This window comes from Piliocolobus tephrosceles, chromosome 4, assembly GCF_002776525.5.
Source record: "Piliocolobus tephrosceles isolate RC106 chromosome 4, ASM277652v3, whole genome shotgun sequence".
NCBI classification, from domain to species: domain Eukaryota; kingdom Metazoa; phylum Chordata; class Mammalia; order Primates; family Cercopithecidae; genus Piliocolobus; species Piliocolobus tephrosceles.
In genome coordinates this window covers 131386553-131406218 of record NC_045437.1, presented here as the reverse complement: position 1 = coordinate 131406218, position 19666 = coordinate 131386553, and the positions used below count along the sequence as shown (strand labels likewise).

At 41.8% G+C, this 19666-nt stretch overlaps 1 protein-coding gene across 1 annotated transcript in view; it reads right to left on the bottom strand.

The window, feature by feature from the left end:
- RNF145 (ring finger protein 145) overlaps positions 1-19666 on the bottom strand; it is a 106907-nt gene that overhangs the window by 45924 nt on the left and 41317 nt on the right. Inside the window, exon 2 of the mRNA XM_031935487.1 lies at positions 601-812. Coding sequence (XP_031791347.1) covers positions 601-784 — 184 coding nt within the window. The 5' untranslated portion in view covers positions 785-812. The remainder of the gene's footprint in view (positions 1-600; positions 813-19666) is intronic.

Below are 19666 nucleotides of genomic sequence, written 5' to 3'. Positions count from 1 at the left end.
ATTTCACTGAGCAGTGGTTTGTAGTTCTCCTTGAAGAGGTCCTTTACATCCCATTGTCTCAGCCCAAAATCTCCTTAAGCTGATAAGCAACTTCAGCAAAGTCTCAGGATACAAAATTAATGTGCAAAAATCACAAGCATTCTTATACACCAGTAACAGACAAGCAGAGAGCCAAATCAGGAATGAACTTCCATTCACAATTGCTTCAAAGAGAATAAAATACCTAGGAATCCCACATTTCATTTAACTGAACACTGAATTACTACCAAACTCCAAAACAAGAACAAATTAGAAGAGTCCAAATGTCTCTAAAAGTATTTCTCATTGTTTATATTTCATCATATTCAAATCAAAAATGTTTTCTTCTGCCTTCCAGTTTTATCCAGTAAAATAAATCCAATACTGCCTACTTAAGTAGCCTTAATAATTCATGTGCAATGGTAAGACAAAACTATCAACAAGATTCATAAATACTCATCAATAACTACATCACTATCATCTTAATGAAAATGTACTTCATTTTACCCAAATTCAAAAATATACTAAGACATAAATCAGAATGCTCACTATAAGATCAGAAAACGTGATGTAGACACTCACCTACATAATGCATATTAAGAGCCAAATACTTATACTGGAAAAGAGGGTTATTACTAAGGCTACTTCTTTGGATCTGCTGGAAAAAGGAGCTGACATCCCATCTGTACAGGACATCCAACAGCATGATGCTTGGCACCCTCAGGGCCACATTTAACACTGCCTCCAGTTTCTCCTTTGCAGCCATGTTTTCTTTTTTTCTTCTTGGAGAAGACCTAAAATTCAGAAGACACAACATATAAAAATAAAAAGTTAACACAAATAGCTGTTAGATATCCTTTTATGAATCTAATAGGTTGTCACATACTGTACAAAACTATGTGAGAATGCATAATACTACTTCTCAGCCACATCTACTATTTTTAGATATTCATGAAATAACCTCTGTATTGTGTTTTCACATTGACCCTTTCAGTTCTGCCCAATCTTATAATTCTGATTAAATGTACTGGCCTCAAAACCAATTTTTTAAAAGGCCACTAACTCCAAGTCTAGGAACAAAACACTCTGTAAGACTACTGTAACTTGTATACAATTAACTTGAAAAATTCACTCACTCCAATAAAACTGCGATTTATGTAGCTCATAAAAGGGTGAATTTTGAATATTTCCTCTATGAAAAAGCCTAAGAAACTCAAAAAAACTTGATAACTGCACGTTTAGTTTGCAGCATCTTGTACTCTATGCTTTTCCTTATTCACCTGCAATCAAAATTGAAGTGATAAATTTACAATCCAGAGAACTCATGATGTAGATACAGGTAGAGGAAACATTATTTACAGTATCATTTCCTTGAATCTTTAAAGTTAGATATGGTCTAAAATTCCCATCATCTGTCTTTAAAGTGTTCATCAAAATCTTCCCTTGATATATAGATAACCAGGCACATGGAAGAAGCCAGGCATTGAGTCTGCAGCCCTTGTCTCTGCATACACCTTGATAAGTAGTGAGAGGGGGAAAAAAAAGGAGGAAATGAAAGGCAGTTATCAGGACAACTTACTATTTAAAGGGACAATTCAATGCCACACTGCTTATTATGGTAGAGCTTCAAATTAATCCAAAAAAATACAATAGGGCAGACCAGGCGGGGCACAGTGGCTCACGCCTGTAATCCCAGCACTTTGGGAAGCCGGAGCAGGCGGATCACGAGGTCAGGAGTTCGAGACCAGCCTGGTCAATATGGTGAAACTCTGTCTCTACTAAAAATACAAAAATTAGCCAGGGATGGTGGCGCACACCTGTAGTCCCAGCTACTCAGGAGGCTGGGGCAGAAGAGTTGCTTGAACTCGCGATGCAGAGGTTGCAGTGAGCAGAGATCATGATACTGCACTCCAGCCTAGGCGACTGAGCTAGACTCTGTCTCAAAAAAAAAAAAAAAAAAAAACAGGGCAAACAAAAGTGGGTAAAGAACAATTTAAAGAGTAAAGATAATTCTGGATTGTTGGCTCTGACAATATCCTTTTAAGAATTATGCTGAGAAAGCTAAACACATTTCCAGCTTTGGCAGTAATTTCAGACATTACAGGACAAATGAAAACATTTATTTCTGCAGAAAATTATAGTGACAGATTGCTATGCTATGGTTAAATATTTGTCAGTATTTCCATCTTACCCTCCAATTTTCATAGTTTCCTAGTTCAGATTGTTAAAAAGCTAAAGGCAACCTAACTTGGCACACTATTAATGAAAGCTTTTCAATAATCATATGTCAACCATTCCCATAACCCAAATATTTTATATATATAGCTACCAATAATAGAGACTTAACATTTTTATAGATAAGTACTGCAATTCTGATTATTTCACATGAACAAGATCATTTTCATAATTTTCCTACATAAGAAAAAATATTATTGTGAAAATCAAAACTAAATATCATGTCCTAAGGGGGAAAAATGCACTGAAAAATAAAATCTCTAATCTTTAACATTTATTGCAAACCACACCAATGAGGAATCTAAATTTCTCAAAGTCCATGATATTATTATTATTTTTTAATCCCAGGAAAAAATACACCAAAATATTCACAGAAATTGTTGGTAAAGAGTTTAATGCATTTTAATGTGTATAAGCCATCTAGATAACTTCAGGAATCACATTGGAAATACTTAGTGAGCAAACTGATAACCCAATACTCTCTTGGGAATTTATTTCAAAGTAACATGAATAGATTTTCTCACAAACCACCAGCCACCATGTGAAAATCACCACGTACTGAGATGACAGTATTACTGACAGTCTTTATACTGCAATCGAAAAGTAACTATTTTTCTATATTCTGGAATCCAATATAAATCATTACCTCTGTTTTTATAAGTAACAAGGGGGGAGGAGCTATTACTGATTTAACACTCGTAGCCCATATTTATTTCATTTGATTTGGAACCTTTCTCTTTTTTCAATGCTTTGCTATTTTAAAATGTGCCCATTTTCACCATTTATTGTGGCTCCTAAACAGGTAAGAAGAAAATTTAAACTAAACAAATAACTAATCCTGCTTTAGAAATCAAGGTCTGCTAGGGAAAAAAACCTCTCTAATCCGTACAGAAGATCATCTCTATTACAAAAGTCCATTAGCAGAATGGTACATGTTCCCTCTTTATTTCCACCCACCACTCCTGCCTAACAAATATAGTAAGAAACAGAAAACAGGACATATTTCTATTTCCATAAAGAGAAAATACTAGGTTCTGAAAGCTGTCAATAAAGAACAATATCCAAGATCCCCAACTCTACCACATAGTCAACTCGAGACTGAAATGTTTTTAACAAGGACTTTGGATAGAATTAAGTATGTCCATTTAATAATGAATCTATTGCTTACTAAATGTTTCGTTTATTTCTATACGTGAATGTTATTTTAGCAAGTCAGTGGCAAGCTGGTCATGTATAAGGGCACTGAAGAAACAAATTTAATACATGGAAAACCAAAGAAAAAAATTCCAAAACCTTATCACTTTGAACCTTTGTAAAGTAAAAGTATGCATGATAGTTACCATCACAAATAGGTACTTTACACACTTTAGCACCACACACTAAACCAACATCAAAATAAAACTGTAAAATATTCGTCTTCTTTGCAAGTCCTTGCAATTACTCGTATCACTGTATCATACAAACACGAAGTAAAATGGAGCCTTCTCTCCTGATCTGGAGAATACCTTTATAATGTTACCTAATTTATCCTGTTCCAGATTTACTGTCAGACAGGACTAATCAGCACATTCTAAAGTACAGGGGAGCTCAATCTTTTCTTAAAAACAAAATAATACCAAATAATCCTAGAAAATAAGCAGGAGAGTTGAAAACAGAAAAAACCGAAAGGTTTAATTAACACACCCAAAGCCTAATATATAAACTTCCTATACTGTTTTATCTTCCATGCAAGATTTTAAAATTTCCTCCTTGAACTTTGAAAGGAAAGTAATACTCCAACATGATGTCTCCGCAGGTAACATAAACTAAATGTGACTCAAACTTAAAAGATGTTTTACACAGTAAAACCGCCAAAACCAACAACAACAACGAAAAAAAAAAAAAGGCATTTCTTTTCAAAAACCACAAGAGAGGTTCAACAAATGCTAACCAAAAAGGGAACCTCAACGAGTTCATTAAATGACTTTCTCAGGCTTCGAAGCAGCAATCGGTACTTATGAAAACAGTAATGTCTTGTAGAAGTATAATGTTGTACGGTTTACCATTCAAATCTGTGGGTTAGAAAACACAGGGGGCTTCACTCCACACTTTCCTGAAAATATGGGATTTTAGTTTTGAATACGAAGACAACATACAAATCGTCCTGAATAAGAAAAATGTAGGTTTTTAAAGTCACAGCTAATCTCTGAAGAACTATGTCAAATAAGAACTATGTCAAATAAGAACTATGTCAAATAATAAGAAAAAAATGAGTTTTTCATTTCTCTTACTTGACACAGTTCTTCAAAAAAACAAAAAACAAAAAAACTCACACCTCCGAAACTCTTTTTTTAAAAAGACAAAGAAAAAACAAGAATGACACGTGACCCAACTTAAAACTCTTCAGTACAATACTTCTACACCTTCCCCCAAAACAGAAAAACAAAAATCATCATTTACCATTATCTCCTTTCTTTCTCCCAACCAGTTAAAAAAAAATTCTACCATCAACTAAAACTGATCTTAAGAAAAGCAAATTTTCGGGCTGTCCATCTGTTAGGATGGTAGGCCTCATTGAAAACGTTAAGAGCACAGAGCTAGAGCCTAAAATTCTAAGTAAAAGCCCAGAACTGAGATACCAGGAAACAGAACGCATTTCTTACATAAGCAATGGCACATGTTTTAAATATAGCCGGTCCTCCCCACTCCCACTCGTTGCTAGCTAACTTTGTATGTACCTGATCTCCACATAAACTACTAGCAATTCTGTGGTTTCTAATCATCTCCAAAACCGCAAAGACAGGGAGTCCACTCTGAATACAAAGGCCATCTTTCAACGTAAGGAACAGAGAGAGGAAATAAAACTGCTACCTCTGCCATCGGGCGCTCAGCCTGGGTCACGACTGCAGCACCGACAGCTCATTCTTTTGGGCATGATTCAAGATTCAGTAAAACTGCACACTCCGTATTTTAAAAAATAGAAAGACACACAGCCCTCTCCTTCCCTTTCAGACTAGTTTCCTGTTTACTGCAGACTGCGACGCAAAGCCATCCATTAATCTTTGATGCCTGCTCACTGCACAGGCCCCTTCCTCTCTCCCCGCACCTCCTCCCACCACGCCTGCTGATCTCAGAAGCGTTTGAACTACAGTAACCCCAACCCAGCTCGCCGCAAGCAGGCAGCGCAGCAGCAGCAGCAGCAACCGGGCCGCCGCCGCGGGGCTAAGAGATTACGTTCAGCAAAAACTCTGCCAGGAAAGAGGCTCGGGAGCTTCCCTCCTATCTCGCCAAGGGTGCTGACTGTGTCGCGCCACGCCACGTACCAAAAGGCTCGCGAAGAAAAACGCGGGCGAAGTTCAGCATCCCCGAACAGAAAGCGAACTCATTCCAGAAGGGGGGTTAACGGGTCTGAGGGTCCTTGGGTAGGGAAAGCAGAACTGGAGGGAGGACAGAAGGGATGGCAGCGAGAGAGCAAACCACGGGGACAAAAAAGAAAGGATGAGCAGCCCTCTTACTATAAAAAAGGACTGATGGACGGGATGCAGAGCAATGGGTCCCCCCTCGAAGAATGGACTGGCAGGCCCTTCCGCACCCCCAAACAACCTCGCACCACCTGAAAGCAGGGAGCTTGAGTTTGGGGCTGCGTAGATCAAAGAAGGGTAAGACGAAGAGAAAGCGGGAGGGGAAGCTGGAAGCAAAGTGAACAAAGAAGTAAAAGAGGCAAAGTTGGAAATGGAAACGAGAAAGGGAGCTGGAAAGGGGCCGCTCTGGAAGGGTCTTGAAAAAGGCCTAGAAATGGGATGCTGGGGAAGCAAAGGGGTAGAGCCCCGAGGAAGGGCATCTCAGGAATGTAAGGGACCTCTCCAGGCCTGGAAAGAGGAAGGGATGGGAGGGCGGGGAGGCGGCGGCCGAGGCCCAGGAGCTGGAGCAGAGGGGGCTTTGCGCCGGGCCCGGGAGGGGAGAGCAGGGTCGGAGGGAGGCGAGGATGGCGGAAGAGGCTGGAGGATGGGAGGGAAAGGTGCTACAGGTGAAGAGGGGATGTGGACTCCTCCGAGGCTAGGGAGAAGAGGGAGGTGAAGCAAGATAAAAACAAAGGAGCGAACAGGGAGAAGAGGAAGGAGCCTGCGACGCGATGGGGGAGGGGAGGGAGGCCGTGGGAAGCGGCCGGGGGGCGCGGGGATGGGAAGGGGCCGGGCGGGCGGCGCGGTCACCTCAGGCTGCGGACTCCCTCCCTGGGGAGCGGTGCTGCCGGCGGGCGGGCTCCGCAACTCCCCGGCTCTCTCGCCCGCCCTCCCGTTCTCCTCGGGCGGCGGCGGCGGGGGCCGGGACGGTGCGGCTCACAGCGGCGGCTCTTCTGCGCCGGGCCTCGGATGCTGCTTCTGGGGAGGCGGAGGCAGCGGCAGCGGCAGCGGCCCGGCTCGTACGGTCACCATCGTCCGCGGCAGCAGGCGCTCGCGGGCCGAGCCCCTCAGCAGCCGGCGGCGGCGGCGGCGGCGGCCATGGTCTCCTGCGTTCGCTCCTCCCGCCCCCGGCGCTCTGCGGCGGCCGCGGCCCGGCTTCCGCACTCTGCGCCTGCGCGCGGCCCCGCCAGCGCGGCGCGCCCCTCCCCCGCCCCTCCCGCGCGCGCCCGCGCTCACTCACAATCGCACCCGCGGAGTGCTTTCCGCACCGCCTCCGGTGCGTGGGCGGGAGACATAAGCCTTGCCAAATCGGTACAGCCCGGCTCCGGCGGCTATGGAGAGGCGTACCGCGGCGACACCTGTACGCGCACTGTGACACGCGCCATTCTGACACACGTGCTCTCTCACTCCCAAACACCACGGGCCACACGCGCTCACACCCACACTCACCTGCAGGGACCACGTGGGAGAATTTGAAGGCCTGATGCCGATGCGAAAATTCGTTTTAACCCCATCACTGACTGGACTGACTAGACTGTCAACTCCTTGGCGTCTGGTATGGCTCAGCGGTGCTCAGCACCGAGTGCAGGCGCTCAAACCCCTGTGGAGTCAGTGAGTGGATGAATGAATGTATTGGAACTGTTCACTGAGTATCTGTAACAATTTTGATCCCATGGTTTGATACAAAGAATTTTATTGCAGTATGAAACCTGGTCTTGGCCTAAGGTTCAAAACAGGTTAATGTATATTTTCCCCTCCCCAAAGTAGAGGAATTCCACTTTTTCTGTCTCTGTGCCAGTCTCTATCACAGATGCATAATCCTACCCTAATTTAAATGCCAACACCTTTTAGGGCAGGAACTGCTCCCCACAGTACATAGCCTGAAGCATATTGTGTGTTTACACAACGACAGTCTTCTGGGCTTAACAAAACTTATCATACCCCTGGGCTTGACAAGACTTCTCATTCCCCGTTTGTCTGCCACTGCCTCACCACGACCTTCTGCAACCCCCACTTCTATCTCCCCTGTCTTCCACCACCACCAAAACCCCTCCACTGTTTTTCGCTTTCTCCTTTCGTTAGTTCCTGGGGAGCCAGTTGCTATGAGAACCTAGCCTGGACTTAGATGTTGAAAGAGCCAGTGGAAGATACACACCCAGTGACGGGTAAGATGTTGCAACTATACAGGGTCATGCTGAAATTGTGAAGCCTCAACTTCTTCATGTGCAAGAGAAATTAATGTACTGTAATCTCGATGTCTGTGTTGAGGACCCTCCTTGAAAATTCAAGTCTCTAGCCTCTGCTCTTTGAATGGTAAACCCCCAATTCTGGACACTCTTGTATCTTGCTAAAATTGTGAAAGCTAGCTTTGTATTTAGAAAATGCAACCCCTGGAGGTATCAGTCAACCAAACTCAGAGTAACTTGCCTTCCATTAGTTTGAAAGCTCTGTAGGAATCAAGTGTTTAAAATGTGTGGGAATTGTGTACCTAACTCACTATAACCACCTTTCATCCAGGTGCCTCAGACTACTTCACCATAGTCATTAAGCCTGTCACATACCAGGGAGGCAGTTCGTGAGTCTCTTTATCTAGCCTAGTAAGTAAAAAAAGTACAGAAGCCACATGAATAATGACTGGAATAGGAAATGGACCAAGATAGCAAGACCTTATCTCTTGGTCCCCTCCCTGTTTTAAAAACTTTGCATCTGACTGAGTCAAGAAAACCTAAGGCCAGAAACAGATTACAAAGAAGTCAAAATGAACGTAACACTAAATTCTAACTTGGTTTGTTATTCTTGTATAAATGGCAGAATCCTGAAAATGTGATTCTTACAAGAAGTATGGTTGCTAGATTTGGAGGGGTTTTTTTTTTTTTCTTTTCTTTTTTTTTTTTGGGATGGGAGTTTCACTCTTGTTGCCCAGGCTGGAAAGCAGTGGTGTGATCTTGGCTCATCACAACCTCCGCCTCCCGGGTTCAAGCAGTTCTCCTGCCTCAGCCTCCCGAGTAGCTGGGATTGCAGCCATGCGCCACCACACCGGGCTAATTTTGTATTTTTAGTAGAGATGGGGTTTCTCCATGTTGGTCAGGCTGGTCTCTAATTGGATTTGTGTTTTAAATGGAGGAGAGGCCTACTTCAGCTCTTATCTTTCCTTTTTTTAAAGTGGGGGAAATGGCTTCAAAGCCCTGTAACCCTCACTATGAGTATTCTGGACTTGTAAAAGCAAGAAAAAGTCACATGTCTTTTTACCTTTTAACTTAATAGCACTTGCCTGTAAATGCTGAAGTTCAAAACAAGTAAAGAAAATTACTCTGGTAATGAAAGGGTTACTGCTATTATTGTGCTGCTAATCCAGTTATGGGAAAGCTTCACATTGCCAGAAGCAGGTAATCAAACAGAACTAAAAAGAAACGCAAAAGAAAAAAGAAGTGGGGGTGGGCCGGGTGAAGAGAGGGCAGCTCAAATAAAAGAGCTCAATCAAGTGCAGAGGAAGTACTTTCTAGAGGCACCCAAACCCACCCGAATCAGGAAAAGCCAGGAGCTAAATTTGTCATTAAGCACCTGGAAGAAAATGTCTAAATGCCACAGCTTGGTCATAAAAGCAACTTGCCCAGGGTGCTAGAAGGAAAGATGTGGTATATTTATAACTGCCCAATGGCAGACCATTTAGGAATCGAAAGCTTATCTTCCTTCCTGTCTAAAGGCATCCAACATTGAGGAGGAAGTCAGCACAAAGTTTGAAAGAGTGCATATATGTTTCAGTTCTAGCCATTCCAAAAGGCTTGCTCCTGAATTCCTGATACAGCCAACTATTGCTAATAGTCACATAGAAATAGTCTTCTGTTGCAAATCCGCAGACAACTGATGGCCAGTTTATTATGCACTGTCTTCTAAATCTAGAGAATGTCATATAACAGATTTCACATGATGGGGCCAAAATCCAAAGAACCATGGATAGCCAACACTGGGAATATGAGGGAGAATTTTCATGTCTTCATTTATTCACACACTTTTTTTTTCCTAATGTTTTCTGGGCACTTTGAGGTTTTCTTTATCCAATTCAAACAACTAGATATTCAAAGATATCCAATTCAATAATCAACTTCCTAATTAGAAGAGTCTAGATAATATATATTCAACCTGGCTACCCTCCTGGTTTGATTTTGAGAGCCAACTCTACAAAGAAAACTATAGTTTTGTTAGGCAACATTATGCAGTAAAGGGAGGTTCACTCTATTTTTCATGCATATGTGTGTGTGTATATATACACACACACAGCTTATTTGACATATAATCCACCTGTTTAAAAGTGTACAACTCAGTGGTTTTTAGTATATTTACAGAGTTGTATAACCATCACCACAATCAATTTCAGAACATTTCATCATAACCTCCCGCTGGGGAAAAGAAAACCCATATCCATTAGCAGTTACTTACCTTCTTGTCCCAGCCCTAAGCAATCATTAATCGTTCTGCAATCACTAATCTTTCTGTCAGATTTGCATGTTCTGGACATGTCATATAAAGGGGATTATACAATATGTAGTATTTTGTGTCTGGTTTATTTTACTTAACATAATCTCTGAGGTCCATGCATGTGTAGCGTGTATTGGTACTTAATTTTCTTTTCTTGCCAGATAAAATTCCATTGTATAGATAGATATATCATGTTTTGTTTATTCATTCATGAGCTGATAGACACTTGAGTTATTTCCACTTTTTGACGTTTATGAGTAGTGCTGTTATGAACATTCACGTACAAGTTGTTGTGTGGACACATTTTCATTTGTCCTGGTAGAATTGCTGGGTCATATGGTAACTCTATGGTTTCACTTTTTGAGGAACTGCCAAATAGTCTTCCAAAGCAGCTGCATCATTTTACATTCCCACCAGCAGTATATGAGGAGAGATTTACTCTTCGATTCAGATGCCTCCTATCTGTTAACTATGGGACCCTGTGCCAAGTGTATGTAACTTAAGAACACCTCCATTTATTGTCTGTAAAATAGGGATGGTAATAGTATCTACTTCGCAGGGTTGTTGTGAAAAATAAATGAAATGATGTGTGCTAATATTCTTTGTACCTCAGTATTATGTATGCAATATTCAGATAAGGCTTACAGCTCTTACACTGTGACCAGGTCCTGGATTCTTTTTATGTCTCACGTTTTCTTTCTTGTATTGGCTAATTCTTCCATTGGTTCTTTCTTTTTGTATCCCAGATAGCTGCCAGTAAATCCCTGGGATTACAGGTTTCCTTTTTTAGGTCTAGCAGGAAAGAAAAACTTTGCTCTTCCCATGGTTCAATCAAAACCTCTGGTGTTTAGTCTTACCCCTGATTGGCCCAATGTGGCTCAATCAAAACCTCTGTGTTTAATCTTACCTTTTGTACTATGAGGTACAAAGTCCTCAAGAGTTTCCCCTCCTTTTTTTTTTTTTTTTTTTTTCCGAGACAGGGTCAAGCAGTCCTCCCACCTCAGCCTCCTGAGCAGCTAGGACTACAGGCATACGCCACCACACCAGCTAATTTTCATGTTGAGACAAGGTATTGCCATGTTGCCCAGGCTGATCTGGGCTCAAGTGATCCACCCACCTCAGCCTCCCAAAGTGCTGAGATTACAGGCATGAACCACAGCACCTGGCCTAGTTCCCTTCCTTCTGTCTGTAGTACTTGGTTGTCAACTTTTATTCTCTAACAGGGTGATAAAGATTAAACTGTAACTTTATATTAACACTAAGTGATTCATACGCATAGCTGGGGCTGAATAAACACTTTTCGTGGATAATTGAAAACAGCAATAGAACTTATATTGTTTTAACACCAAAATAAATTTCTTTCTTTCTCCCTGGTATGGAACTAATACCTGAGACTATAAGAAGAGAAAGCATAGTAATAAGTCAGCTTTTTTGTTTGTTTGGAATTTTCAGATTTTTCTGAAAACATTTTTTATTTCCCCAACATTTTAAGAGTTTCTAACATAAAGAATTATAAGAATATTTTAATGATCACCCGTATGCATACAATCTAGATTCAACAATTGGTAATTTTTGCATGTTTTCTTTACCTATGTGTGTGTATCTTTTGCTAAGCTATTTTAGAGAGCTACAGACATCAACACAATTCACTCCTAAATACTCCAACCTGCTGCTTTTAAAACTTTACCAATTACCATTACCGTACCTAAGAAAATGGAGTATAGTTCTCTAAATCCTCTACTGCCCAGTCAATACACAGATTTTCTCAGTTCACCTCAAAGTATCTCTAAAGAAGATCCAATCTGACAAGCCAGCTTTGCTTTTCATCAATCTGAGCACCTGTGATTGTTTAGAATCACTAACATTGGCAGAAAAAAATTGCATTTTTGCTGCTGTTCTCAGATTTTAGCTCAACTGGTACCTCTGTTCTACCCAGCTACTTTCTTTGCCTTGGTTCTGATTAAGCCTGAGGTAGGAAGTAGTGCAAAATTGTGTGTTGTTGTTTATGTGTGATGATATTCAATTAAATAAAATGGACATTGATTGTCATAGACATTTGTTAGCTACCTCCTCACTATTCTTCTTCTCCTGTTCTTCTTTCAAATACCAACTTGAACCTTGAATAAACAGGTGGTCTGTTGGCCATTGACCAGGAATGGGATCCACCAGTTTATCCTTTCTCCCTTAGTGCTTAGTCCAGGGAAGGACCTGTGAGCCACACTGGGCCAGTCGGGGTAAGACTAAACACCAGAGGTTTTGACTGAACTATGGGAAGAGCAAAGTTTTTCTTTCCTGCTAGACCCAAAAAAGGAAACCTGTAATCCCAGGGATTTACTGGGAGTTATCTGGGATACAAAAGGAAAGAACCAACAGAAGATTTAGCCAACACAAGAAAGAGAACCTGAGACATAAAAAGAACCCAGCACCTGGTCACATTGTATGAGCTCTAAGCCTTATCTGAAGCCAGTATGCCCACCCCCTCACTCTTTAATTTATATTACCCAATAGGTTACCTTTTTTGGCCTAAGCCAATTTGGGTTGTGTTTTCTATTATTTACAGTTAAGGGTCACAAGGCATTCAATCCTTATAATTTGCTTGTCACCCATCCCTGGGTATAATATGCTGCTATGAACATAAGGAGGTAACTAATAATAATGTTAAGTACATAAAAACACAATTGTACAGCTCCACGTACTATTATGAAATACCACCATTTAACCACTATTCAGAAATATAAGCTTGTTCACACCCCAGAAGACCCTCACATGCCGTTTCATTCACAGCTGTCTCACTAGCCCCAAAGGTAATCATTTTCCTGACTTTAATTTAGTCACTTTCTTTTCTTTCTTTGACCACCTAACTATGAATTCCTAAAAACTGTAGTCTAGTTGTGCCTGTTCTTGATTTTTTTTCCTTCTTCTTCTTTTCTTTTTTTTTTTTTTTTTTTGAGGCAGAGCCTCTCTCTGTTGCCCAGGCATGATCTCGGTTCACTGCAACCTCTGCCTACTGGGTTCATATGATTCTTCTGCTTCAGCTTCCTGAGTAGCTGGGATTACAGGCGTGCACCACCATGCCCAGCTAATTTTTGTGTTTTTAGTGTTTTGTGTGGAGACAGGGTTTCACCATGTTGGCCAGGCTGGCCTCGGACTCCTCACCTCAAATGACCCATCCACCTTGGCCTCCCAAAGTGCTGGGATTACAGGCATGAGCCACCATGCCCAGCCTAGATATTCTTTTGTGACTAACATTCTTTTCTGCTTAACATTGTGAGATTCAATTATGTTCTCGTGAGGCTAAAGTTATTTCATTTTCATAGCAGTATAGAATTCTGTCATATGAACATTGAATTTATGAACACTAAAGTTTCAGTCTGGAGCTACAGGTGTGGTGAATCATGCTGCTATCAACATTTCTGCACTTGCCTTCCTGGTGACCACATGTACACATTTCTCTTGAATTGCTGGGCCACAGGGCTACCTATCTTCAACTTTCTTAGGTAACTCCAAACTGTTTTCCAAGGTGATTGCAGCACTTTACTTGCCTAACAGCGATCTGGTTCCTGTTGCTCTGTCTCCCAGCCCATGATTGGTATTGTCAGACCTTTTAATTTTAACCATTCTAATGGGGTTTTTAACTTGCATTTTCCTAATTGCCAATAAGGTTGAGTACTTTTTCGTATTTTGAGGGCCTTTTAAGATTTCCTTTGTGATGAATTGCTCAAGTCTTTTACCCAGTTTTCCCTTGGGTTGTCCTTTGCTTGTTGTTTTCTTTTGTAATTCTTTTCATATTATGAATGCAAGTCTTTTGTCAATTATGTGTCAAGCAAAATGTTCTGTTATATAGCTTCCCTTTTTAGTCTCAAAATGATGTCTTTTGAGGAAGATAAATTTTTAGTTTAAATTTAATATTTTTTATGTGTAATACTTGTTTTAAACCTGTTTTTTCTGTGCTCTACAGCGCCATCTCTGTCATAAAGTGAGTGTGCATATCTGAATAGATCTGTTTCTGAACGTTCTATTCTATCCCACTGGTTTCTTTGTTTATCCTTGTGCTGACACCAAACTGTTCCAGTTACTCTAAGAAGTTGATATGTGGTAAAGTACATCTTCCCACTTGGTTTTCTTTTTGGAAGGTTCTTGGCTCTTTGCATTTCCATATCAATTTTGGAATCAGCTTGTTGAGTTTCCCAAGATCCTGCTGAAGTTTTTAGTTTCCACACAGAAGTCTTACATATCCCTTATTACATTAATTCCACCATACTTGGGGTTTTTTTAATGCTACTGCTAATGGTAATTTACTTTTACTTTTTTTTTTTTTTTTTTTGAAGAGGAGTCTCCCTCTTTCACCCAGGCTGGAGCGCAATGGCACAATCTTGGCTCACCATAACCTCCGCCTCCACAGGTTCAAGTGATTCTCCTGCCTCAGCCACCTGAGTAGCTGGGATTACAGTTGCCCACTACCATGCGCAGCTAATTTTTGTATTTTTGGTAGAGATGGGGTTTCACCATGTTATCCAGGCTGGTCTCAAACTCCCGACCTCAAGTGATCCGCCCAACTCGGCCTCCCAAAGTGCTGGGATTACAGGTGTGAACCACCACACAGGCTGGAAATTTGCATTTTATTGTATGTTAGGCTTTCAGGATGTAATAGTAAATCTCGAGTTTCTGACCCCAAGACCTTCCAATGTCTTGGAGTTGGGGCAGACATATAAATGATGTGGGTTGGTTATCACAGATACACAAAGTGGTATGGGTTAGTTATCACAGATACGCAAAGTGGTGTGGGTTAGTTGTGATAGAGGTGAAACAATGTTACCATGAAAATGCAAATAGTGTGAAGTGGGTGGGATTAGCCCATTTGTGAGTTCTTGAGGTGGTGGGGAGAGACATTCTGAGTGTTGAAAAATACACAGGAGTCAGCTGACCGGGTGCAGTGACTCATGCCTATGATCCCAGCACTTTGGGAGGCCAAGGTGGGTGGATCACCTGAGGTCAGCAGTTCAAGACCAGCCTGACCACCATGGTGAAACCCTGTCTCTGCTGAAAATACAAAAAGTAGCTGGCCGTGGCCGGGCATGGTGGCTCACGCCTGTAATCCCAGCACTTTGGGAGGCCAAGGCGATTGGATCACCAGCGGTCAGGAATTTGAGACCGGCCTGACCACCATGGCGAAACCCCATCTCTACTACAAAAAATACAAATATTAGCCGGGCGTGGTGGCATGCACCTGTAGTCCCTCCCAACTACTCAGGACTCTGAGGTGGGACGATGACTTGAGCCCAGGAGGCGGAGGTTGCAGTGAGCCGAGATCACGCCACTGCATTCCAGCCTGGACAAAAAAGCCAGACCCAGTCTCAAAAAAAGAAAAAACAAATCTTCAAACAACCCAGGGAGAGTCAACAGCTTCTCACTATAGTTGATCAGTTATAAAAAGCCAGCTAGCTTCTACCAGTTAAGATATGAGTAGCAGTGGTGCCGATTGTTCAGATTCTATGAAATTACTGCTCCTATGTATTATATATTCTATGATGTGAAGCAACCTGTGCACCCTGCAAACCAAGGTCCCTTCTAAATCACTGCGTGGAGTAGTTTCATGGAGTAATAGGAGAATCAGTGATGTTATGGGTCCTCTTTTATCAATTATGTCACTTACTGCTGCATATCCATATATTCTTTTTAATAAACTGCTATATCTTAAAAAAAAAAAAAAAAAAAAAAAGATGTGCAAACAGAAGAGAAGGAATCAAGTTTAGGCACCTGCCAGATGCAGACAACCTGAAGACCACCAGCAACCTGCATTGCCTCAGCTGGCTTCTGCCCAAGTGCAGCTGCTGGTGCCTGGGGAGGATTTAAGTGGGGGAGAGAGAGCATAAGGTGACCACAGGCCCTCACAGGTGCAGAGAACTCTCACTTTTTGAATGGAGATTGAGGCAGTTAATTAATATCTTGACACATTTCTAATTACCAAATCCAGACTGATTTTTTACTTAAAGTGAGTAGGACTGCCCACTAATTAAGAATTCTTGATATCTGTCCAAGTTTCCATTGGAAGGCAGAAAAAAATTACTCCTTCTGAATACTTAAAGCGATAGTGAGTGATAAAATCAGATTGCATTTTGATTGCATCATGAATCTTGTGAGTTACTTCCAGAGTGTAAAGTTCGTATAAGAAACGATACACAAAACAATTACGATTGGATCTCAGATTTACAGAGGGAATGGAGGGAAAGATGAGGTAAGCTGGGGCCAATCCAGGAGTTAAGGAGGGACTTTTCATGCCATGCAAAGGAGTTTGGACTTTAACACGGAAATCAGGGAAATGCTGAGGAGTTCACTTAGAAGAGTAACATTTAGGGCATTTACTATGTTTTAGGTCCTGTACTAGGTGGTTTACGTGAATTATCACGTTTAATTATCATGAAAAACCTATGAAGTAGGTAGTACAATTATCGCCATTCTAAAAATGAGAGAACTGAGGCATAGAGAGGTCCAGTAACTTGACCGGAGTCACACAGTTAGCAGCAGCAGAACTCAGATACAACCCAGACTCGTCAGGGTTCTATGTGTATGTCCCCCATTATGCTGCACCTGCTTCCTGTCCCACTGATACGCCAGGATAGGTGATGAGTTTATTCAGAGTCTAGAACTCAAGCCCCACTGGTGTCTCCTTAGTAATGAATGAATGATTATTTTACCTGAAATGACTATACAAACAAAAGACAATAACACTTCAGGAATCTTCCCTGTGAGTTTTCTTTGTTTTTGTTTTTTGAGACAAAGGCTCACTTTGTTGCCCAGGCTGGAGTGGAGTGGCGTGATCTCTGCTCACTGCAACCTCTGCCTCCCAGGTTCAAGCGATTCTGCCTCAGCCTCTGGAGTAGCTGGAACTACAGGCGTGCGCCACCACTCTCAGCTAATTTTTGTATTTTTAGTAGAGATGGGGTTTCACCATGTTGGCCAGGCTGGTCTTGCACTCCTGACCTCAGGTGATCCACCAGACTCGGCCTCCCAAAGTGTTGGGATTACAGGCGTGGGCTACCGCGCCAGGCCCCTGTGAGTTTTCTTTGATGTCTGATATGGCTTGGCTGTGTCCCCACGCAAATCTCATCTTGAATTATAGCTCCCATAATTCCCTCATGGGAGGTAACTGAATCATGGGGGCAGGTTTTTCCCATGCTGTTCTCGTGATAGTGAATAAGTCTCACGAGATCTGATGGTTTTATAAAGGGCAGTTCCCCTGTATAGGCGCTCTTGCCTGCTGCGATGTAAGACATGCCTTTGCCCCTCCTTCACCTTCCACCATGATTGTGAAGCTCCCCCAGCCATGTGGAACTGTGAGTACATTAAACCTCTTTTTCTTTGTAAATTACCTAGTCTCAGGTATGTCTTTATTAGCAGCATGAGAACAGACTAATACAATGTCTCCACATGATTTCACAAAATAAGAACGTTTGCTTTGGGTCATAGACTTCTGAGAAGAGTGCGGCTAATTAACAACTCTTTCTAAATAGGAAATGGAGGTGGCGGCTAGGAGAGTGCAGACTAGAGTTACTCTAACTGGGTTCAAAGCCTGGTTCTGCCTCTTCCCAGCTGTGTGACCTTGGCCAAGGTACTCAACTTTTCTTTGCCTAATTTCCTATTTAATAACACCTACCTCGTAGGATTTTGTGGTTAGATGTGTCATTATACATATAAAGTACTTAGAACAATGTCTTGCACAAGGAAAGCAGCATTGCTATGGTCTGAACGTTTATGTTCCCCCAAAATTCATATGTTAAAATCTATTATCCACTGCAGTAGTATTAAGAGGTGGGGTCTCTGGGAGGTGACTAGGTCATGAGGGCTCTATTCTCATAAATGGGATTAGAGGCTTGAGGGAGCTTGTTCACCCCTTCTGTCATGTGAGGACACATAGAAAGCACTGTCACCAGGAATAGGCTGTCACCAGACAACTGTTGCTGCCTTAATCTTAGACTTGCCAACCTCTAGAACCGTGAGCAATACACTTATATTGTTTATAAATTACCATATCTAAGACATGTTGTTATAGCAGCCCAAACCAGGATAAGCACTTACTATCATCATTGTTATTATTATTATTTTTTGGCTTATCATGCTTATACCTTCACTATTCAAAGATACTAAAGATACTATCAGTCAATATTTACTGAACACATATTCATAGCATCTGTTAGATACTAGGTGCTATATAAGTGAATTAGAACACACAATTCCTGCAGATGCTAAGTGTGATGTAAATGAACGGGAACATAATTTCTGCCTTCAAGCCTCTTATGACCCAGTTAGATAGATGGACCTACATATGCTGCCGTGTTATAAAGCTGCTCGGTACATATTTTATCCCTTAATTGATTATAAAACGCTTTCTGGCATGAGCCACGGTTTATTTCTTTTTGAATCTCTCACTCCTTCTCTCTTCCACTTAGGAGATTATCTATAGTATGTCTTCAGCTAATTTGTCATCAACATCAACTTCCAAAAAACTCATTTTCTTTACTTTTTTTTTTTTTTCCAAGACAGTCTTGCTTTGTCACCCAGGCTGGAGTGCAGGCTTGATCTTGACTCACTGCAACCTCCACCTCCCAGGCTCAAGCAATTCTCCTGTCTCAGCCTCCTGAGTAGCTAGGATTACAGGTATCCGCCACTGCGCTCAGCTAATTTCTATAACTTTAGTAGAGACGGGGTTTTACCATGATGGCCAGGCTGGTCTCAAACTCCTGACCTCAGGTGATCTGCCTGCCTACTAGGCCTCTCAAACTGCTGGGATTACAGGCATGAGGCACGGCACCTGGCCACAAAAACCTTATTTTCAATAATCTTTCCTGCTGACCACTCCTATTAAGGTTCTGGTCCTGTTTTCATAGTGTCTTTATTAAAGTGTTCTTCTTAGCATCAAGCTTCCAATCCACTGACCCTACCAGCTCTTTACATCTTCCCCTTATGTCCTTCCATCTCTCTTCACCCACCATAGGTTCTATGGTGTGTCATTTAAATGTGCCACTTACAAGGATTCTTGGCTCTCTGTCTGCTCTGCACCTGCATCTGAGTGGCTAATATTGCTGGATAAATCACACAACCAATCACAGATCTCAAATCTGAGCCTTCAGGCGCGCTCCACAGTCCCACTGCATTGTCCTGATACATTTGTTTCCCACTCCCACAGGGGCATGGGAAACCTTCTGCTTTCTTCTCAAACCTTCCACATCACCCATCCTCTCTCTTCCACTATTTTCAGCTCAGTGAGTAGCTGAGAAAATCGAAGTGATCCATCAAATCCCTTGTCTATCCACAATGAAATGACCAGACTGTAGCGATATTTTAGGCCTTCTTTCTTGTACCCTGGTAGAGGTTCCCTGGCTTCACCCATAGATCAGATCCCCTACTAGCAGTCTGAATCTCAGCCTCTTGTTTTTTTTTTCCAGCATTTAAAATCTGAAATAAATCCCTTTCTTTCTCATACCATCAAGTCCCCTCTCTACTGAGTCATTTCCACTAGCATACAAACATGATTAGAATGGCAGTTATTTAAAAAATGT